Consider the following 23,991-nt stretch of genomic DNA (forward strand, 5'->3'; position numbering starts at 1 on the left):
AAAATGAACCACCCTCTCTAAGCTATGGCAATGTTCCTGTTCACTTTATGCCTCTTTTTTGAAACCCCCATTCTTCGATGACCTTCTTTCCCGGTAACCCCATCTCCTCTTGGGCATCAACAGATCTGCAATGACGATGTGCGTTTCGTTATCGAGGCGACTAGGCGTCAACGCCCCTAGCCTGCAGAATTCCTCATGCACTATCTCCTATAGATCTACTGCTTTATGACACATCATCATGAATTTGAGTAGTCACAGATTCCGCCAAACCGATTTTGGCGTATATTTATTGCCTGCCTTTTATTACATATACACACACTTGAAACCGTACTTTTTCAGTTTTGGCGTGTGGTTAGAAGGCGTGCCTAGGTGGGGCGCCTTGCGTGTTTTCACATATGGGTCATTTCGTTAATTGGAGAAAAGAGAGCCTCGATCTGCCCGTTTATAGGTGATCCAAGGGTCGGGAATGAAATTTTCAGGTTCTCGAAACACCTGATATGCTCCCTCTCTCGCCATTTCAAAAAACGAACTGCCCCCCTCTCCGAGCGACTCACCGTGGCATGTTCCTCCCCGTCCTCACCCTCTCCCTCCCGAGGCCACTCTTCTCCGGCGACCTCCTTCCCCTGTAGCTCCGCGGCCAGCGCATCCCCCTTATCTACCGATCGACGTCTCCTCCGCCCTCCTGTCGGGCTACGGCAGATCTGCGCAGCGGCGGCGGCGGCCGTCCTCGTCGGCGGCGCGCCCGGCCGGCGGCTTCCCTAGCCTGGTGAGTTCCTTGTACTCTATTTCCCGTAGATCTTCTCCTTTATGGATCACCGTCTTCGCGAATTCGTGTACCCACTGATTCTGCCAAACTGAAAATGAAGCCCCCTTCTGAAATTTGAACGCTAGGTTCTTCTGTTGCAGCCCGTAGATTGGTAAAGCTGGCACCTTTTAGGCTTCCATTATCACACTGCTTCTGCCCGGAGGTCATTTGACAAGAACTGTGGCTGGGGCCGTCGGTTCTGAGACTTGACGATATCTGGTGTTAGTTTTTGGTTGAAATGTCGTTCAGTTTTAGTTTTGTGCAAGGAAACCTAGGGCTCTGTTATATGCTTAGAAATTTAGGGGACACAGACAGTGAATCGCTGGTAGGGGTAAGTTTGTTGTGCACATTTAGGTGGGGGTGAAACCTGAACATGAAACTATTAGGACTGGTTCTGTAATGCCGTTCAATTTCACTGCAGTTATAGGCATCTTCCCGATTCGCTTTTTGTTTGGCCGCTATCACTGTAAGCTACAATTTTCAGTTTGGACATACATTATTTCAGTTCAACATAAAAAGTCCGAGTGTTCGTGCAACATAGCTTGCAGCAACTCCTCAAATACCTCTATTAGGATTGACAGTTTAATGATTCTGATTCATAGAAAGATTAAACTGTTTTTTACTTCTTTATGCATCTTCAAGGCTCTGCTATAGAGGGGATTGAGCATCCAGTCTTCACCCGTGATGACAAGCGATAAAGGAAAGGCTTCGAAGAAGGCTGGAGAGGCTTCTGGACAGCCATCTACTACTCATGAAGGGAAAGTCAGCAATGAGCCACAGAGGCAACGGTCGCTCAATGGGTAGATACTAACAGATCTTTGCATAAACGGTTAATTGTATAGCTTTTTTCTTATAGTTATCTGCTCCTTCACCTTTAGGAGGACCACCGGCCCGACACGACGCTCAACCAAAGGAAATTGGACCCCCGAAGAGGTATGCCATCCGAGTCGAATCTTATGTTTTTGTTGGCAAATGGCCATTTACTGTCCAAATGGCTGGATGGTGAGTGCTGACTCAACATCCGAGAATAGCTTAGGACTGATCAACTGTAAGATATGCATTATGTTTATTTGCATCTCTTTCTTAAATACACAATAATGGCAAACACTTATAAGTTTTATGGAAAATAATAATAATTCGATGGAACACTCTGGCCCTTTTGTGGAGGCTTGAGTTGTCTCATTGGGTGGTTTAGTCAACAGTTGTAGTTCAGTATGAGAATTTCTTGCAGATACACCCATGGGAGCATATCATAACTGCGCCACTTGGATTAACCCATATACTCCCTCCATCCTGAATTACTTGTCACATAAATGGATGTATCTAGAACTTTCAGGACTGGGGGAGTACAAGATAAATGATACACTGCAAAGTCTTATAACATGGGTTTTGCTAAAAAGTTCTTATAACATGGAGCTTCCTGCTTTATTCTGTCATATACTCAATTCCAGTTCCGCTTCATGCTGTGCTTGTCCTGTCACATTTTTGTGGGGATATATTGTATACGTCTCAGTGCCTCACCGACGTGTGGGCGCCATTTAATTAGCACCACAATGTAAAAGTCATAAATCAGTGGATTATACAAAAAAATGAGTTTTTTTTTACTGAAACTGTCTAATATTTCACTTGTGTGCTAATCAAATGCAGGATGATATATTGTCCAGAGCAGTCCAGACTTACAATGGGAAAAACTGGAAAAAGATAGGTATATTCTATGGATCGATTCATACCTGTGTAAAATTATGTGGCAACGCTATTAGTTTACTCTTGATGATGGTATTTTTGTAGCACATATAATTCTTTTACCTTTCTTGGACATCTCTATCACTCTTTCTGTATTTTGAAGTATATTAATACAAGACGACACACATTTGGGTGCTTGTTCAAGGAAAAAATATTTTGAATTATATAGGCATCTAAAATCCATGTCCTATATCATCGTAAGTGTTCTTTTGAGGGTAAGGACCCTACAGTATACGAAAGAGTAAGCTAAGAGAGTGGATCTCAGGGTATGAAGAACCCAAAATTGCTGGACAGACACATCCCCCTCAGCTAGTCTGTTCAGGGTGCCAGAAGGGTTGAATGTAGGTTCTGTTCTTATTTTGCCTGAGGGATTCAAAATTAGTGCTGCTCGAACGTATTTCCCCTGAGTTGAAAGAAAAGGTGGAAAATCTCTCTTCTCAGAGTTATCGTCCCGATAAAACTATATGCTTGTGATAGGCCCTGTCCGCAGTAAGAAATATGGTGAAATTGTCTTTCTCATTCTTTCCCCTGATCCTGCTACGAAGAAATATATTTTGCTGTGTCATGTTCCGAAGGTGGTTTGTGCATTTTTCTTTAGCATTTTTATATCTATGCGACACTACATTTTTTACAATGATGTTAGCTTCTTTTGTTCTTTTATTCTTCTATTCTCTTGTGCATGTTTGCTTTATAATTACATACATTGATTCATTAGAAACCAAGAGGATGATCCTTCCATTATCTAAGATAAGATATTGATTTGTTCCATTAGTTTGTGCTTTCTCTCATTCGTCTCCAGTCAGCTTTCTTTTTTTCCTTTTCTGTTATTAGAAACACCTCCCTACATTTTCTGATTTTTGACAAGTCTAAGCACTGACATAATACATTCTTTTCCAGCGGAGTGTTTTCCCGATAGAACCGATGTACAATGCCTGCATAGGTGGCAAAAGGTTCTAAATCCTGAGTTGATCAAAGGGCCATGGTCCAAAGAAGTAGGCCCCCTATTTGATTTGTTTCCATTTCAGGCTTATTCTGCTAATGTTTGATTGAGCATCTTGTATGCTCACGTGAGTCTTATCAACCGGTTGTTTCATATTTTTAGGAAGATGATATCATTGTTGAAATGGTAAAGAAATATGGTCCAAAGAAATGGTCAACTATTGCCCAAGCTTTGCCAGGACGTATAGGAAAGCAATGTCGGGAACGGTATGGATGGGAGTGCCCTTTAATTTCATCAATCTTGTACCTAAGAACCATTTTTCTTTGCAATATAATATATACGACTGAGCGTTGAACAACTGAATGTGGACAGTAACTCATGGAGTGCCCTGGTGCCTTGTTGGCTTTGCACATCAGCACTATGGTTTTATAAGGCACATGAATAATGTAATTCTTGATGCAAGTGATACAGAGTTCTCCTATGTATTCCTGGTTAAAGAACACAGTAATCTCAACAATCACTAATGCAATGTTGAAGTGTTAGTTTGCCTCTTTCCATTATCCCGATGATTCTACTGTTAAGGCATAGGCCGGGTTCTGGATAAAAATGTTTTATTTAATAGTTTCAATTTTTTTTGACTGAATAGTTTTAAAAATATAGAGGATCAAGTGAATAAAATGTCAATATGTCCCAACCTTGTAATGCTAGCACCTCTTCGTGCTGCTAGCTAGCAATACCAGAATTCAGGAGAGCTGATTTTATAATTTCAGATTCATCAGCCTTTTGGTAAAGTCAGTAAAAAGCAAAAAGACATTCGAACTAAAGTATTAATCTTTTTTAATTACATGTTAACATACTACAGCTGTTCCTCTTACAATTATTGTTATTTAGTGAAAGTTCCTATTTTGGGGCCAACTGAGTAGCAGCTAAATACATTGGCTTTAATTCGTAGCCATCACTAATTGACCATAGAGCATGTATCCTTTAACAATGGATTCTTATCTGTGATTAGGTGGCACAATCATCTTAACCCTGGCATAAACAAGGATGCATGGACACAGGAGGAGGAAATTACTCTTATACATGCTCATCGAATGTATGGAAACAAATGGGCTGAATTGACAAAGTTTTTACCCGGAAGGTAACTAAATGATGTTTCCTTTTATGTATGAGCTGCTGGGAAATATTTATGTATGATATCATGATGAGTCCTGTCCTGTGAAAAGAAGTTTTTCTTTTCATTCTCCCTGATGAATTCACAAACTTTTGGGTTCAGCATCCATTCCCCTTTTTCTTATTCGGTATCATTTGGAAGCTACGGTGTTATACTCGGGAAAAGATGGTAATCTCAAAAGGGAACTAAATTGTTTTGCTTTTGGAAAATAAAATTAGGGCACCGGTCCCATAAAAATGTTAAACCACTGCCACTGTAATAGCTCTCTTTTATTTTCTTTGAACAAAATTTGAAATAATATATGTTATTTTTAGTCAAATATGGTGTCGACTGGTGAGTATTACAGCAAGCAGAGAGAATGTGCAACATGTTAGCAGTATTCCCTTTATGCGCATATATGCTTTGCATATCAATAGGCCCATATAGTCTAGGCAGGCCTAAGTCCCATGTTACTATGTACATTCTTGTATATTTGTTCCGGTCATTCAACAGAAAACATGATTTGGCCATTTCAAAAAAAAAAAAAACTGGGTAAGCTCTACTACGATTTTGACGCATCGCGTAACTATTATTGTTCAACAAGTGATGTCCTCTTTTAGACTACTGAAATGATTGACTTCTAAATTTATGTTTCCCCTGCCAGGACGGACAATTCAATTAAAAACCACTGGAACAGTTCTGTAAAGAAGAAAATTGATTCTTATATGTCATCAGGTTTACTTGCTCAAGTCTCGCGTCTCCCACTTATTGAACACCATGCGCATTTTAATTCCTCACCGGCAATTACGCAACAAAACAGTGAGGACAGTGACAGCAATGCTGTCCGGGAGGTTGAGGATTCATCAGGGTGTAGTCAATCCTCATTGGCCATGGTTTCTTGCTCGCAAGTGCAGGACACCAATCTGGCCTTGAGCTGTGATTTACATGTGAATGCGGATACCAGCAAGACAGAAGCACGTGATTCTCAGTCTTCTATGTGCCAGGAAGACTATACTTCCACCGAGGGTGCTGCATCTGCTTTGTCTGAAGTTCATTGTCATGCTTCTTCCTCCAGATTTGGTCCAGATAAACTCTTGCAGCAGGACATTTCACAAAGAATGAATTTGCAGATGGATATTGATGAAATACCAGGTAACTCTATGTTTGAAAACAACCAGACCATTTGTAGTACATTGAATAATGAAAGACCGATGTTACAGTATGAGATAGCACCAGATATGCCTATCTCTGTGCTAACAAATGTTTCTGGAGCTGAGCAAAAACTACATTTCATGTCCGAGGCTGACTTCAGCAGTCCTAATTGTTTGAAATCAGAACTTTGGCAAGAGATTTCGTTCCAGAGTCTTCTTTCTGGACCTGATATAGTTGATGCTGATTCTCTTTCAAGACTAAACCACCATTCAGATACACATTCCTCTGAAGCAGACACCAATTTTTTGGCAGCACCCAACCCATCACATACATCAAATCCATCGAGTATGATGGTGGCTGCTTATGGCCAGGATCCATCGTTGTCAGTACCACAATCTCTTATTTCAAATGGTTTGTCGGACGCGGCTGATGAAAAGTCAGGAGAAATGCAAGTTTCTGGGTCAGAGATGATCACATGCATGCATGATTCTTTTGGTGATTCTGAGCAGTTTGCTACCCCTGGCAGTACTGATGGTAGACATGGTGCTTCAGCAATTATAGAAAGAATACCGGAATACGGGGACAAACAGTTAACTGATGCTGAAGAACCTGCTGCCAGCATGGCCAAAGAACCACCATTGGCACAGGGTGAGGCTGCATCAGATGAAAAGCAAGATAAGGGAGCGCTATTCTATGAACCTCCTCGCTTCCCAAGCATGGATGTTCCATTTGTCAGCTGTGATCTTGTAACTTCCGGCGATTTGCAAGAGTACAGTCCCCTTGGCATTCGGCAGTTGATGCGCTCAACCATGAGCGTAACCACTCCATTGAGATTGTGGGGCTCCCCTACCCATGATGAAAGCCCTGATGTTGTGCTGAAGAGTGCCGCCAAAAGCTTCATAAGCACACCATCAATATTAAAGAAACGACCGAGAGATCTGTCATCTCCGACTCCAGAAAAAAGAATGGAGAGGAAGTCTAGGACTGAACAGGACAGTGGTGTGTTGGGCACATCCTCTGTCAGTGCTCAAACAAGTTGCATGCATGCCATTAAAGACAAAGCAATTGTTACCGAATCAGTTCTTTGCACTAATCGATCTTCATCTTTTAAACCTCTGGAGAAGAAACTTGAGTTCTGTGATGAAAACAAGGAAATTTTGGGTGAAAGCGAGCAGGCAAAAGATGGACGAAATGCACAGAACAACCATACTGTGGATGAGCATGCAAGAGGGGAACAGTGTTCCACTGCAAATATGGTCAATACTAATGATGAGGTAAGTACTTCTAAATCAGTTCTTCAATTGCACTTACCCAGTTGATGGTACCATATCTTAGTAGAACGGAAGGTAACGCTTATATAGTTATTGCGGCGTAGCATAGCAGTTGCTACAGTTACTCCAGTAAATTTAGCTTAACATGTCTTCAAGAAATGTGATTCAAAGTAGCAAGCTCTCTAATGATGTCATCATGTATGTAATATGTGGGGTTGAACTGAAAGGCGGGGGCAAAGTGGCATATAAGTTTTTCCCTTGACCTGCTGATCTTGTTCTTACTTATATTTTTGTTCCATGCAGCCACCTGCAACTGTTCTTGTTGAACACAAGGACAATGACATTTCTGATCATGGCGCAAATGCCATGTATCAGAAAATGAACACAAATCTTGAAGCTCTATCGGCCTGTAAGGAAGCATTTGCTAAATCAAAGTCTGGAGAACTCATTGCCGAGAAATCTTCACCATGCATTCAAATGGATTATGAATATGTGAACATGTAAGATTGCACACTAGTCTGCTTCCAAGATGATCTTTTAGGTCCTCCAATCAGTTTCTTTACTTTGGTCAGCACATAGTACGTGTGAGTCTAGATGTGGCAGGTCTTACTACAACTGTTTGTTGGTGGAATTGGTCATTTCATCCTCATCTAGTTACTAGCAAGCATTAATGTGATGCAACCCTCTCCATAACTGTGCATATTTGTGAAATCCACTAAATATAAATTTGAAACTGGTACCTGGCAAGTTGCCATCATTCCATGTTAAAATCTCTTCATTGCTAGAAAATTAAATTTGCCTGAAGATTTGGATTTACCTAGATACCTATTCTACTACTCCCTCCGTTCACTTTTATAAGTCATTTCAGACAACTAAAATTGAGTTGTTTTGCATGCTGTCTGAAATGTCTACAGCGCCTTGTAAAAGTGAACAGAGGGAGTATTAGATTTATGAATTTAATGATTAATACTCCACAGGGAGTACTTATCTGTGAGAGACTGAGAGTAGAAGATTCTTTAAGTGCTCCCTTTTCTACTCTGAAGCTGAATGTCATTTGCCTGAGATTTTGGTTTATCTAGACTAAAATGATAACAAGTCATTTATCTACTAACTCCCTTACTGGTATTAGCATCTGCAATTTGAATTCAACTGTCGAAGAACACATGGATCTTTCTAACGAAGAACACAATTACCGTTGCAAATTGCCAGTTGGTTTGCTCTTTTTTGCTATTCTGAATTGCTACTCTTTTCAGATTGGCTGATACGCCTGGTGTCAAAAGAGGACTGGAATCTCCATCGGCTTGGAAGTCCCCTTGGTTCATAGATATGCAATATAAGGTACAGTTAGCATTGAAATATTTATTGTCTTACAGCTAGCCTGCGTCAAATCCGCAACAAGCTTTTTTTGATGGGCCATATTTGTAGTTTTGGACGAGCTGGGGCATGAGAAGTACTTGTCATCTGTTACCCATTGTTTCTTTCTTTTGGTTAATACCTTCACTTGTGCAGGGGTCATACTTCATCAGCCCAGCGGATACAACTTATGATGCATTAGGATTGATGAAGCGGATAAATGTGCAGAGTGCTTCTGCTTTGGCGGATGCCCGCGAGGTCCTGGCAAGTGGCAGCCAATGTGGCAACAAAATTTTTGATGAGGAAAACAAGGAAAACATAGATGCCGAAAATGAAACAGGAACTGGCAAGCCGCAAAATAAAATCATGGTGCGTAGTTCTCATCTGCTTCATTCAGTACCTGGGATAGTAGAGTTGGAATTTCTTAGGAGACCATTTAGTTGTTTTTTCCCTAGGTATATAGCAATTACAAATCTTATGTGGGAAAACTATGGTAATTTGATTCCTGTAGTTGGTCAGATGTGATGGTTTCGACCAATTTTGATTTTTGAACAAACTAGATCGAGCATTGACTACAGATACTACTCTATATGATACTTAAGACTGCAATATCATCAGTATTTCTAATTCCAGTTAACACTGCAGGCTGAAGCAAGAGTCCTTGACTTCAACGAGTGCGCCACACCGGTAAGAACGGCAGACAACAGTGTGGGTGGCAGCCTGACAAAATCGGTCAGCTCACCCATTCCTTCCTCCCACCTCCTGAAAAATTTCAGATAGCTAGACCTCCGAGAAATACACCAGAGATATTCTTTGATTGTGCGTTACCAGCATTGTACATGCCTTGTCGTAAATCCCAACACCCAGTTGTTCTCCTATTCGTTGCTCCTGTTACCTTGTACTTCGTGACCGGACCGCTGTCCGGCACACATTCCAGCCCGGAAAGAATCCTTGGACTGTTGAAAGTTGTATCATCAGTTAATTTATGTTGTTAATATTTCATATCCCAGACCCAGACTTTCACTGTCTTGGTGAGTCTGATCAATGGGACAGTTTTGAGCTCCTCTAGTTGTATACTAGTAACTCTTTTATGTTTCATGAATTGAATTCATTTTGCCATCAAGTTTGGATGCCATAATTATGTACAGTCTTGTCGATTATCAACTCTTTTTTTTACATGACAAGAGCTTTATGTACAGTCTTGTCTTCCTAGGGGTATTCTATCTACCAATAGTTTCCACATCGGATTCAAACAAAGTTGCTCTGGATATTTGCCATGTCCCACTGCCCTGAGTGCTCATCTATCAGTTCATGCACTTTGGCAACCGATGCATTTGGTAGCTTGACCAAGGGCCTCCTGCTAGTATAAAATCTGGAATCCATGGGTCTGTTCACACACCAACACTACTGCCGTCTCCCACCCTCTACCAATCCAAACTGTAGGGCATCCCTGCCGTGAACAATCACTCGCCAAGTATGAGAGGCATTGCGCCTATTTTTCCTTATGTCATAAAATCTCCATCATGGTAATATTTACCTTTTATAAGACCCTCGCACTGAGGGAGTCGGGGTTTGTAAGCGATGCCACCCCTGCTTGGACAAAATAGCTTGGTTGAACAATTCAAAGTCTCGAAATCCACCCCTCCCCAATCGCATTTCGGTACGGCAATATCTCCCCACTTTTGCCAATGCATCTTCTATTTTCATCTCCTGCCGCTACAAAGCTTGTTAATTTTGTTTTTAGATGATCTGAAACAGCTCAGTGAGAAAGTAGGGATAGCCTGCCACACCGACTTCACAAGAACCTCTCTTCTAGCACTATTCATCAGTTTTGGGGTCCAGCCATTTGCTAGTTTCCTAATGCTTGTAGCAATACTTCCAAACTGGCCCCAAGTACTTCTCCCTTAGCCTCAGCGCGTCGGTTAGGACCCCACAGGCACCATGTACCTCCTGATTTGATTCTACATTGCAGTTTGAGCTGAACAAAGCTGCGGACTTTGCAATATTCACTAACTGGCCCGAGCCTTGTATGTGCATTTGCAAGATTTCACGAATCTGTCTTGAACCTGACTCAGAAGCCTTACTAAAGCAATCATCAACAAACAATAGGTGTGACACCCAAGGCGCATGGGTACCAACCCGGATTCCTTCCGATAAATATTGTGCTCACACACGCTTGAATAAGCTTGTTAGTCCTTCTGTGCATACCAAGAACGGATATGGGGATATAGATGTAAAGATGCGTTAAGCGTATGCTTCTGCAGGGACGCTTTGCGTGTTACTTATAGGCACACGAGATTACAGGGTTTAGGTAGTTAGGTTGTTGTAGGATTGATCTCCAAGTCATAATCTATACAAGGGATAGAGATCAACCTAAATGTATCCTAACTACCCGAGTACAACGCACGCTCCCACACATGTATACGGTTTATATCTACACCGTATACATCCTACGGTACATACTTTAACACGCCCCCTCAATCACAAGTTTATCAAGTTGAGATTGTTCTTGAATTCTTCCAGCTTGCGCCATGACAAGGCTTTAGTGCAACCATTTGCAACTTGATCATTAGTGGGAATAAAACGAATGTCCAATAGCTTCTTGGCTACTCTCTCACGAACAAAATGACAGTCCACTTCAATGTGTTTTGTTCTTGCATGGAACCCTGGATTTGCTGACAGATAAGTGGCACCAATGTTGTCACACCACAGTCGTGCAACTGAAGAATGATTTATACCTAGTTCAGCAAGCAAGGTTTGAACCCATATCAACTCAGTCGTGGCATTTGCTAGAGCTTTGTATTCAACCTCAGGGCTGGATCTAGACACAGTTGCTTATTTTCGTGCACTCCAAGATATAAGGTTTGGTCCAAAGAAAACAGCAAAACCACTAGTTGACCTTCTATCATCAGGACAACCTGCCCAGTCTGCATCTGAAAAGGCACTTACCACAGTTGAGGTTGATCTCGTGAACTTTAATCCTGTACTCATATTACCTCTAAGATATCTCAAAATCCTCTTCATTGCAGTCCAATGCTGAAAAGTAGGAGCATGCAAGAATTGGCACACCTTGTTGACAGGAAAACATATGTTAGGCCTTGTAAGCGTCAAGTACTGTAAAGCACCTACCACACTTCTGTAGTTTGTAGCTGCCTCGGCTCCCAAGGACTCCCCTTCTTGGAAAAAATTTCAGTAGTTGAAAGTGGCATGTTTGAAACTTTACAATTCATCATACCTGACCTTTTTAATATATTTGACACATATTTTTCTTGACTTAAGACTATTCCATTAGTTACCTTTTTCACTTCTATTCCCAAGAAGTAGTGCAAGTCGCCAAGGTCCTTTAGAGCAAAGTCTCTCTTAAGATCTTCTAACAGTGCATTGACTGCTTCTTGCGATGAGCTAGCCACAATAATATCATCAACATATACCAACATAAAGATGATTATTTTTCCTTTCTTATAGAAGAAAAGTGACGTGTCAGCCTTTGAAAGTCGAAAACCAAGCCTTTGAAGTTTATCACTTAACCTAGAATACCATGCTCTAGGTGCTTGTTTTAGACCATATAACGCCTTGTCAAGTTTGCACACATATTGACACTTGTCTTTTACCTCATACCCAGGTGGTTGTTTCATGTAGACTTTCTCCTCTAGAATGCCATGAAGGAACACATTCTGCACATCCAATTGACGAAGACTCCAACCATTTGATACTGCAACAGAGAGAACAAGTCTAATAGTAGCTGCTTTAACAATCGGACTAAATGTGTCCTCATAGTCAATGCCGTATCGTTGTTTAAAACCCTTTGCTACTAATCTAGCCTTGTATCTGTCTATTTCTCCACTAGCCTTTATTTTGACTCTGTAAACCCATTTACAATCAATTATATTTCCGCCTCTTGCTGGAGGAACTAAGTGCCATGTTTTGTTTCTAATGAGAGCATTATATTCTTCATCCATAGCATTTTTCCAATTTCTATTTTCAAAAGCCTCAGTCAAATTTCCTGGCTCACCTGTAACAGCTAGGCCACCAAAACGCATATTATCATACCTGACCGTGCCATCTGTCTGAACCTTTGGCTTCAAGACCCCATGTTGTGATCTGGTTCTTATTGGCACAGAAACTGCAGCAGAGGGCCGCTGCGCAGAAGATCCAGAGGAATCCAATGCGGCAGACGACCCAGCGGCGCCCGATCCCAGGTTGATCTCCTCGGAGCCGGGGCCAGTTGCTCGTTGGGCCACTTGTTGAGGCCCAGCTGGGGAACCGCCGAGCGCGGGGTGGCGCCTTACCTGGCGCTTGAGTGCGGCTGGCCCACCTGCTTCGCTGGACCCGCCGTGGGTTGTCGTTGCCTCACTCACGGGGTCGCGGGGGGACGCGTGGTCGTCCGTTGTTGGCCCGCCTGACCCCGAGGCGGGTGCGCTGCCACTGCCTGGCACAGCAGGTGAGGGCGAATCCTCATCAGGATCACCGCCGTCAGCTTCTGGTGCAACACCTGGATCAACTTCGTGCTCCGCGCTTGTCCTTTGTTGCTGCATAAAATCACAGTGCACAACCGGATTTCCTCCAAAATTTATAGCAGAATTTTCATGAGAATTACCCAAGTGATCATTAGCTATATGTTCGTCCCCATGATCAAGAGGTAAGGAGGAGGAATTTTCAGAGAGAAGAAGAACTTCAGATCTGATGAGTGCACCGGCATTGGGGTTTAATTTGGCAAAGGGAAACACCGTTTCATCGAACACGACGTCACGAGAAATATAAACACGTCCAGCAGTTATGTCTAGACACTTGAAACCTTTATGAAGATTGCTATAACCAAGGAATACACATTGTTTGGAGCGGAATTCGAGCTTGCAAGCATTGAAAGGACGGAGGTTGGGCCAACATGCGCACCCAAAGGTACGAAGGGCATGATAGTTTGGTGTCTCATGAAATAATTTTTCTAGTGGAGTCTCAAGGTTGATCACCTTACTTGGCGTACGGTTGATCAAATACATGGCAGCTATGAATGCCTCACCCCAAAATTTGAGGGGCGTAGACGCATGAGCTAACAAGGAAAGACCAACCTCAACAATGTGACAGTGCTTTCTTTCGGCGGAGCCGTTCTGCTGATGGGCATGCGGGCAGGAAACATGGTGTGTGATGCCAATTTGGCGGAAAAAGGAATTTAACCTTTCATACTCACCACCCCAGTCGGTTTGCATGGTGGTGATTTTGCGATCAAAAAGTCTTTCTACAAGTGCTTGGAATTCATGAAACACTTTAAAGACTTCTGACCTATGTTTAAGAAGAAATATCCAAGTAAATTTGCTAAAATCATCAATAAAGCTCACATAATAATTCTTTTTATTCATTGAATCACGGGCAGGACCCCATACATCAGAATAGATAAGCTCTAAAGGAGCATTTGAAGAACTACTAGAATGTGGATATGGAAGTTGGTGACTTTTGCCTTGTTGGCATGCATCACACCCCCCCTCTTTATTCAACTCTTGAACTGAAAAAGAAATTTTGTTCTTGCTAAGAACATGCTGAACAATTTTCAAAGACGAATGACCTAATCGATCGTGCCACCTTGACGGAGAAATCTTGGTGGCACCAAAAGCATGCCTGCCCGGGCCTAAAGAAGCCGATGATAGGGGCTAGAGGCGGCTCTACACCTGCCGTGGAGGAGGGTGCTCCTCGTTGCCTTGTCCTTAATGAAGAAGAAACGAGGGTGAGTTTCAAGAAACACATGATTATTTTGTGATAGACGATGAGCAGAAACAAGATTTTTTGTGGCTTTAGGTGAGTAAAGGATATCTTTTAGATGAAGATTATGAGTGGGAGTACGAACATATGCTTGACCAATATGAGTAATTTTCATACCTGCTCCGTTGGGCATGTTCACTCCATCATGTCCGTTGTACCTCTCCCTCATGGTGAGCTTGTCCAGCTCTCCGGTGATGTGATCGGTGGCGCCTGTGTCGACGTACCAGTTGGTGTCGACGCCGTAGGAGTTGGACACGGCGCTCGCACTCTTCTCCTTGGTGAATGCGACGTCGAAGCGCCTGTAGCACTCGATGGCAGTGTGGTTGGGATTTTTGTAGATCTGACAGAACACCTCAGGGAGCTCATCTCGTCCCCCGCCTCCTTGGCCACGTCCACCGTGGCCGTTTCCACGGCCGCTGTTTCCTCCATTGCCACGGCCACCACCGTGACCACGGTCGCCTCCATTCCTGCCGCGGCCTCCTGAAGGAAATATGCCCTAGAGGCAATAATAACGTTATTATTTATTTCCTTATATCATGATAAATGTTTATTATTCATGCTAGAATTGTATTAACCGGAAACATAATACATGTGTGAATACATAGACAAACATAGTGTCACTAGTATGCCTCTACTTGACTAGCTCGTTGATCAAAGATGGTTGTGTTTCCTAACCATAGACATGAGTTGTCATTTGATTAACGGGATCACATCATTAGGAGAATGATGTGATTGACTTGACCCATTCCGTTAGCTTAGCACTTGTCGTTTAGTATGTTGCTATTGCTTTCTTCATGACTTATACATGTTCCTATGGCTATGAGATTATGCAACTCCCGTTTACCGGAGGAACACTTTGTGTGCTACCAAACGTCACAACGTAACTAGGTGATTATAAAGGAGCTCTACAGGTGTCTCCGAAGGTACATGTTGAGTTGGCGTATTTCGAGATTAGGATTTGTCACTCCGATTGTCGGAGAGGTATCTCTGGGCCCTCTCGGTAATGCACGTCACTATAAGCCTTGCAAGCAATGTAGCTAATGAGTTAGTTACGGGACGATGCATTACGAAACGAGTAAAGAGACTTTCTGGTAACGAGATTGAACTAGGTATTGAGATACCGACGATCAAATCTTGGGCAAATAACATACCGATGACAAAGGAAACAACGTATGTTGTTATGCGGTTTAACCGATAAAGATCTTTGTAGAATATGTAGGAGCCAATATGAGCATCTAGGTTCTGCTATTGGTTATTGACCAGAGACGTGTCTCGGTCATGTCTACATAGTTCTCGAACCCGTAGGGTCCGCACGCTTAAAGTTCGATGACGGTTATATTATGAGTATATGTATTTTGATGTAACGAATGTAGTTCGGAGTCCCGGATGAGATCGGGGACATGAAGAGGAGTCTCAAAATGGTCGAGACGTAAAGATCGATATATTGGACGACTATATTCGGACTTCGGAAAGGTTCCGAGTGATTCAGGTATTTTTCGGAGTACCGGAGAGTTACGGGAATTCGCCAGGGAGTATATGAGCCTTATTGGGCCATACGGGAATAGAGGAGTGAGGCCAAAAGGAAGGAGGCATGCATCCCCCCTCTGGTCCGAATGGGACAAGGGGTGCAGCCCCCTTTTTTCCTTCTTCCTCTCCCTCTTTCCTTCTCTCCTACTCCAACAAGGGAAGGAGGAGTCCTACTCCCGATGGGAGTAGGACTCCCCCTTGGCGCGCCCTCCTCCTAGGCCGGACGCCCCCTTGCTCCTTTATATACGGGGGCAGGGGGGCACCTCATAGACACAAAAATTGATCCTTGAGATCTCTTAGCCGTGTGCGGTGCCCCCCTCCACCATAATCCACCTCGATAATATCGTAGCGGTGCTTAGGCGAAGCCCTGCGTCGGTAGAACATCATCATCGTCACCACACCATCGTACTGACGGAACTCTCCCTCAAAGCTCGGCTGGATCGGAGTTCGAGGGACGTCATCGAGCTGAATGTGTGCTGAACTCGGAGGTGCCGTGCGTTCGGTACTTGATCGGTCGGATCGTGAAGACGTACGACTACATCAACCGCGTTGTGCTAACGCTTCCGCTTTCGGTCTACGAGGGTACGTGGACAACACTCTTCCCTCTCATTGCTATGCATCACCATGATCTTGCGTGTGCGTAGGAATTTTTTTGAAATTACTACGTTCCCCAACAGTGGCATCCGAGCCTGGTTTTATGCGTAGATGTTATATGCACGAGTAGAACACAAGTGAGTTGTGGGCGATACAAGTCATACTGCTTACTAGCATGTCATACTTTGGTTCAGCGGTATTGTTGGATGAAGCGGCCCGGACCGACATTACGCGTACGCTTACGCGAGACTGGTTCTACCAACTTGCTTTGCACATAGGTGGCTGGTGGGTGTCGGTTTCTCCAAATTTAGTTGAACCGAGTGTGGCTACACCCGGACCTTGAGAAGGTTAAAACAACACTAACTTGACGAACTATCGTTGTGGTTTTTTGATGCGTAGGTAAGAACGGTTCTTGCTCAGCCCGTAGCAGCCACGTAAAACTTGCAACAACAAAGTAGAGGATGTCTAACTTATTTTTGCAGGGCATGTTGTGATGTGATATGGTCAAGACATGATGCTATATTTTATTGTACGAGATGATCATGTTTTGTAACCGAGTTATCGGCAACTGGCAGGAGCCATATGGTTGTCGCTTTATTGTATGCAATGCAATCGCCCTGTAATTGCTTTACTTTATCACTAAGCGATAGCGATAGTCGTAGAAGCAATAGGTGGCGAAACGACAACGATGCTACAATGAAGATCAAGGTGTCGCGCCGGTGACGATGGTGATCATGACGGTGCTTCGGAGATGGTGATCACAAGCACAAGATGATGATGGCCATATCATATCACTTATATTGATTGCATGTGATGTTTATCCTTTATGCATCTTATTTTGCTTTGATTAACGGTAGCATTATAAGATGATCTCTCACTAAATTTCAAGGTATAAGTGTTCTCTCTAAGTATGCACCGTTGCGAAAGTTCTTCGTGCTGAGACACCACGTGATGATCGGGTGTGATAGGCTCTACGTTCAAATACAACGGGTGCAAAACAGTTGCACATGCAGAATACTCAGGTTAAACTTGACGAGCCTAGCATATACAGATATGGCCTCGGAACACTGAGACCGAAAGGTCGAGCGTGAATCATATAGTAGATATGATCAACATAGTTATGTTCACCATTGAAAACTACCCCATCTCACGTGATGATCGGACATGGTTTAGTTGATTTGGATCACGTGATCACTTACATGATTAGAGGGATGTCTATCTAAGTGGGAGTTCTTAAGTAATATGATTAATTGAACTTTAATTTATCATGAACTTAGTCCTGGTAGTATTTTGCAAATTATGTTGTAGATCAATAGCTCGCGTTGTTGCTTCCCTATGTTTTTATATGTGTTCCTAGAGAAAACTAAGTTGAAAGATGTTAGTAGCAATGATGCGGACTTGGTCCGTGATCTGAGGTTTATCCTCATTGCTGCATAGAAGAATTATGTCCTTGATGCACCGCTAGGTGACAGACCTATTGCAGGAGCAGATGCAGACGTTATGAACGTTTGGCAGCTCAAAATGATGACTACTTGATAGTTTTGTGCACCATGCTTTATGGCTTAGAACCGGGACTACAAAAATGTTTTTGAATGTCATGGACCATATGAGATGTTCCAGGAGTTGAAGTTAATATTTCAAGCAAATACCCGAGTTGAGAGATATGAAGTCTCCAACATGTTTTATAGCTAAAAGATGGAGGAGAATTGCTCAACTAGTGAGCATGTGCTCAGATTGTCTGGGTACTACAATCGCTTGAATCAAGTGGGAGTTAATCTTCCAGATAAGATACTGATTGACAGAGTTCTCTAGTCACCATCACCAAGTTACTGGAGCTTCGTGATAAACTATAGTATGCAAGGGATGACGAAAACGATTCCCGAGCTCTTCGTGATGCTGAAATCGATGAAGGTAGAAATTAAGAAAGAGCATCAAGTGTTGATGATTGACAAGACCACTAGCTTCAAGAAAAGGGCAAAGGAAAAGAAAGGGAACTTCAAGTAGAATGGCAAGCAAGTTGTCACTTCCGTGAAGAAGCCCAAAGTTGGACCAAAGCCTGAAACTGAGTGCTTCTGCTGCAAAGGAAATGATCAGTGGAAGCGGAAATGCCCTAAATATTTGGTGGATAAGAAGGATGGCAAAGTAAACAAGGGTATATTTGATATACAGGTTATTGATGTGTACCTTACTTGTGTTTATAGTAGCCCTTGGGTATTTGATACTTGTTCAGTTGCTAAAAATTAGTAACTCGAAACATGAGTTACAGAATAAACAGAGACTAGTTGAGGGTGAAGTGACGATGTATGTTGGAAGTGGTTCCAAGATTGGTATGATCATCATCGCACACTCCCTATACTTTTGGATTAGTGTTAAACCTAAATAAATGTTATTTGGCGTTTGCGTTGAGCATGAATATGATTTGATCATGTTTATTGCAATACGGTTATTCATCTAAAACAGAGAATAATTGTTGTTCTGTTTACATGAATAAAGCCTTCGATGGTCATACACCCAATGAAAATAGTTTGTTGGATTGTAATGATACACATATTCATAATATTGATGCCAAAAGATGCAAAGTTGATAATGATAGTGCAACTTATTTGTGGCACTGCCGTTTGGGTCACATCGGTGTAAAGCGCATGAAGAAACTCCATAAAGATGGATTTTTGGAATCACTTGGTTATGAATCATTTGATGGTTGCGAACCGTGCCTTTTGGGCAAGATGACTAAAACTCCGTTCTCTGGAACAATGGAACGAGCTACTGACTTGTTGGAAAATAATACATACCGATGTATGCGGTCCAATGAGTGTTGATGCTTGTGGCGGGTATCGTTATTTTCTAACCTTCACAGATGATTTGAGCAGATATGTGTATATTTACTTAATGAAGCAAAAGTATGAAACATTTGAAAAGTTCAAAGAATTTCAGAGTGAAGTGGAGAATCATCGTAACAAGAAAATAAAGTTTCTACGATCTGATCGTGGAGGAGAATATTTGAGTTACGAGTTTGGCTTTCATATAAAACAATGTGGAATAGCTTCACAGCTCACGCCACATGGAACACCACAGCGTAATGGTGTGTCCGAATGTCGTAATCGTACTTTACTAGATATGGTGCGATCTATGATGTATCTTACCGATTTACCACTATCGTTTTGGGGTTATGCATTAGAGAAGATGCCTTATGAACTGTGGTTTGGCAAGAAACCAAAGTTGTCGTTTCTTAAAGTTTGGGGCTGCGATGCTTATGTGAAAAAGTTTTATCCTGATAAGCTCAAACCCAAATCAGAGAAATGTGTCTTCATAGGATACCCGAAAAAGACTGTTGGGTACACCTTCTATCACAGATCCAAAGGCAAGATATTCGTTGCTAAAAGTGGATCCTTTCTAGAGAAGGAATTTCTCTCGAAAAAAGTGATTGGGAGGAAAGTAGAACTTGATGAGGTAACTATACCTGCTCCCTTATTGGAAAGTAGTTCATCACAGAAATCAATTTCTGTGATTCCTACACCAATTAGTGAGGAAGCTAATGGTGATGATCATGAAGCTTCAGATCAAGTTGCTACCGAACTTCGTAGGTCTTCCTGAGTAAGATCCGCACCAGAGTGGTACGGTAATCCTATTTTGGAAGTCATGTTACTAGACCATGGTGAACCTACGAACTATGAGGAAGCGATGATGAGCCCAGATTCCGCAAAATGGCTTAAGGCCATGAAATCTGAGATGGGATCCATGTATGAGAACAAAGTGTGGACTTTGGTGGACTTGCCCGATGATCGGCAAGCGATTGAGAATAAATGGATCTTCAAGAGGAAGACAGGCGCTGATAGTAGTGTTACTATCTACAAAGCTCGACTTGTCACAAAAAAAGTTTTTCGACAAGTTCAAGGTGTTGAATACGATGAGATTTTCTCACTTGTATCGATGCTTAAGTCTATCCGAATCATGTTAGCAATTGCCGCATTTTATGATTATGAAATTTGGCAAATGGATGTCAAAAATGCATTCCTAAATGGATTTCTGGAAGAAGAGTTGTATATGATGCAACCAGAAGGTTTTGTCGATCCGAAAGGTGCTAACAAAGTGTGAAGCTCCAGCGATCCATCTATGGACTGGTGCAAGCATCTCGGAGTTGGAATATACGCTTTGATGATGTGATCAAAGCATATGGTTTTATACAGACTTTTGGAGAAGCCTGTATTTACAAGAAAGTGAGTGGGAGCACTACAACATTTCTAATATTATATGTGGATAACATATTGTTGATTGGAAATGATATAGAATTTTCTGGAAAGCATAAAGGAGTATTTGAAAAGAGTTTTTTCAAAGAAAGACCTTGGTGAAGCTGCTTACACATTGAGCATTAAGATCTATAGAGATAGATCAAGATGCTTGATAAGATTTTTCAATGAGTACATACCTTGATAAGATTTTGAAGTAGTTCAAAATGGAACAGTCAAAGAAGGAGTTCTTGCCTGTGTTGCAAGGTGTGAAGTTGAGTAAGACTCAAAACCCGACCATGGCAAAAAATAGAAAGAGAATGAAAAGTCATTCCCTATGCCTCAGTCATAGGTTCTATAAAGTATGCTATGCTGTGTACCAGACCTATTGAATACCTCACCAGAGTTTGGCAAGAGGGTACAATAGTGATCTAGGAGTAGATCACTGGACATTGGTCAAAATTATCCTTAGTGGAATAAGGATACGTTTCTCGATTATGGAGGTGACAAAAAGGTTCATCGTAAAGGGTTACATCGATACAAGTTTTTGGCACTGATCCAGATGACTCTAAGTCTTAATCTGGATACATATTGAAAGTGGGAGCAATTAGCTATAGTAGCTCCGTGCAGAGCATTGTAGACATAGAATATTTGCAAAATACATACGGCTCTGAATGTGATAGACCCGTTGACTAAGCTTCTCTCATGAGCAAAACATGATCACACCTCAGTACTCTTTGGGCGTTAATCACATATCGATGTGAACTAGATTATTGACTCTAGTAAACCCTTTGGATGTTGATCACATGACGATGTGAACTATGGGTGTTAATCACATGCAGATGTGAATATTAGTGTTAAATCACATGGTGACGTGAACTAGATTATTGACTCTAGTGCAAGTGGGAGACTGAAGGAAATATGCCCTGGAGGCAATAATAAAGTTATTATTTATTTCCTTATATCATGATAAATGTTTATTATTCATGCTAGAATTGTATTAACCGGAAACATAATACATGTGTGAATACATAGACAAACATAGTGTCACTAGTATGCATCTACTTGACTAGCTCGTTGATCAAAGATGGTTGTGTTTCCTAACCATAGACACGAGTTGTCATTTGATTAACGGGATCACATCATTAGGAGAATGATGTGATTGACTTGACCCATTCCGTTAGCTTAGCACTTGATCGTTTAGTATGTTGCTATTGCTTTCTTCATGACTTATACATGTTCCTATGACTATGAGATTATGCAACTCCCGTTTACCATAGGAACACTTTGTATGCTACCAAACGTCACAACGTAACTGGGTGATTATAAAGGAGCTCTACAGGCGTCTCCGAAGGTACATGTTGAGTTGGCGTATTTTGAGATTAGGATTTGTCACTCCGATTGTCGGAGAGGTATCTCTGGGCCCTCTCGGTAATGCACATCACTATAAGCCTTGCAAGCAATGTGACTAATGAGTTAGTTACGGGATGATGCATTACGAAAAGAGTAAAGAGACTTTTCGGTAACGAGATTGAACTAGGTATTGAGATACCGACGATCAAATCTCGGGCAAGTAACATACCGATGACAAAGGGAACAACATATGTTGTTATGCGGTTTGACCGATAAAGATCTTCGTAGAATATGTAGGAGCCAATATGAGCATCCAGGTTCCGCTATTGGTTATTGACCGGAGACGTGTCTCGGTCATGTCTACATAGTTCTCGAACCCGTAGGGTCTGCACGCTTAAAGTTCGATGATGGTTATATTATGAGTTTATGTATTTTGATGTAATGAAGGTAGTTTGGAGTCCCGGATGAGACTGGGGACATGACGAGGAATCTCGAAATGGTCGAGACGTAAAGATCGATATATTGGACGACTATATTCGGTCTTCGGAAAGGTTTCGAGTGATTCGGGTATTTTTCGGAGTACCGGAGAGTTACGAGAATTCGCCGGGGAGTATATGGGCCTTATTGGGCCATACGGGAATAGAGGAGAGAGGCCAAAAGGAAGGAGGCATGCAGCCCCCCTCTCATCCGAATTGGACAAGGGGTGCAGCCCCCTTTTCCTTCTTCCTCTCCCCCTCTTTCCTTCTCTCCTACTCCAACAAGGGAAGGAGAAGTCCTACTCTCGGTGGGAGTAGGACTCCCCCCTTGGCGCGCCCTCCTCCTAGGCCGGCCGCCTCCCCCTTGCTCCTTTATATACAGGGGCAGGGGGGCACCCCATAGACACAACAATTGATCCTTGAGATCTCTTAGCCGTGTGCGGTGCCCCCCTCCACCATAATCCACCTCGATAATATTGTAGCGGTGCTTAGGCGAAGCCCAGTGTCGGTAGAACATCATCATCGTCACCACACTGTCGTGCTGACGGAACTCTCCCTCAAAGCTCGGCTGGATCAGAGTTCGAGGGACGTCATCGAGCTGAACGTGTGCTGAACTCGGAGGTGTCGTGCGTTCGGTACTTGATCGGTCAGATCGTGAAGACGTACGACTACATCAACCGCGCTGTGCTAACGCTTCTGCTTTCGGTCTACGAGGGTACGTGGACAACACTCTCCCCTCTCGTTGCTATGCATCACCATGATCTTGCGTGTGCATAGGATTTTTTTTGAAATTACTACGTTCCCTAACACCTCCGCCGTGAGAGAAACCACCGCAACCGCCACGGGAAGCGGCGTTGGCGGAAGAGTGTGACGACGAGTTGCCACCCTCGAACATGGCGAGGCGGCTCTCGAAGCTGATGAGTTGGGCGTAAAGCTCGTTGGGCTTGATGGGGACGGTCCTGGCGTAGATGGAGGAGACGGAAGACATGTAGTCGAAATCCAAGCCAGCAAGGATATACGACACGATATCATCGTCCGTGAGCGGCTTGCCGATGGAAGCCATCTCATCGCCGAGGGCCTTCATGCGGCCAAGGTACTCAGCAATGGTGGAGTTCCCCTTCTTGGTGGTGGAGAGAGCGATCCTCGGTTGACTATGGCCGCCTGCGTCTAGGAGATGAAGATCTCCGTGATTGCAGTACATGCTGCTGACGTCGTGATGCACGTTGCGATCTGGACCATCACAGGGGGTGAGATGGAATTGAAAAGAAAACTCAAAACCTGAGAGTTTCGGGCCCTGTCGATATCATACGTCGGGTTTAGCACGTCAGTGACCTTGCCGTCTTTGTCAGACACCTTGGGCGCCGACACCTCCCTCTTTGGATAGAGATAGGTGACTAGCTGGGCGCCACGAATGGTGGCCATAGCCTGCGCACGCCAGACGTTGAAGTTGGAGCGATGGAGTTTCTCGGCGATGGGGATGAGCACGGATGGGGCTGCTGCGGTGGAGCTTGAGGATGACATGGCGGCGCAAGGGGGCTGGCGGCGCAGGAGATGTGCTTAGAGGAGAATGGCTCTGAATACCATGTAAAGATGCGTTAAGCGTATGTTTCTCCAGGGACGCGTTGCATGTTACTTATAGGCACAAGA

General features: G+C 43.0%; 1 protein-coding gene and 1 pseudogene across 1 annotated transcript; one reads left to right on the plus strand and one right to left on the minus strand.

The window, feature by feature from the left end:
* The first annotated feature begins 477 nt into the window (after positions 1-477).
* LOC123069352 (transcription factor MYB3R-1) lies at positions 478-9,480 on the plus strand. Its single transcript, XM_044492186.1, has 12 exons — positions 478-766; positions 1,448-1,605; positions 1,684-1,738; positions 2,453-2,510; positions 3,446-3,540; positions 3,651-3,754; positions 4,501-4,629; positions 5,306-7,067; positions 7,368-7,564; positions 8,318-8,402; positions 8,574-8,786; positions 9,063-9,480. The coding sequence occupies exons 2-12, from the start codon at positions 1,490-1,492 to the stop codon at positions 9,195-9,197; spliced, it is 2,949 nt and encodes a 982-aa protein (XP_044348121.1). The 5' UTR covers positions 478-766; positions 1,448-1,489; the 3' UTR covers positions 9,198-9,480.
* A 13,770-nt stretch (positions 9,481-23,250) lies between these two features.
* Positions 23,251-23,389, minus strand: LOC123073135 (uncharacterized; annotated as a pseudogene).
* Between the last annotated feature and the right edge of the window lie 602 nt (positions 23,390-23,991).

This window comes from Triticum aestivum, chromosome 3B, assembly GCF_018294505.1.
Source record: "Triticum aestivum cultivar Chinese Spring chromosome 3B, IWGSC CS RefSeq v2.1, whole genome shotgun sequence".
NCBI classification, from domain to species: Eukaryota; Viridiplantae; Streptophyta; class Magnoliopsida; order Poales; family Poaceae; genus Triticum; species Triticum aestivum.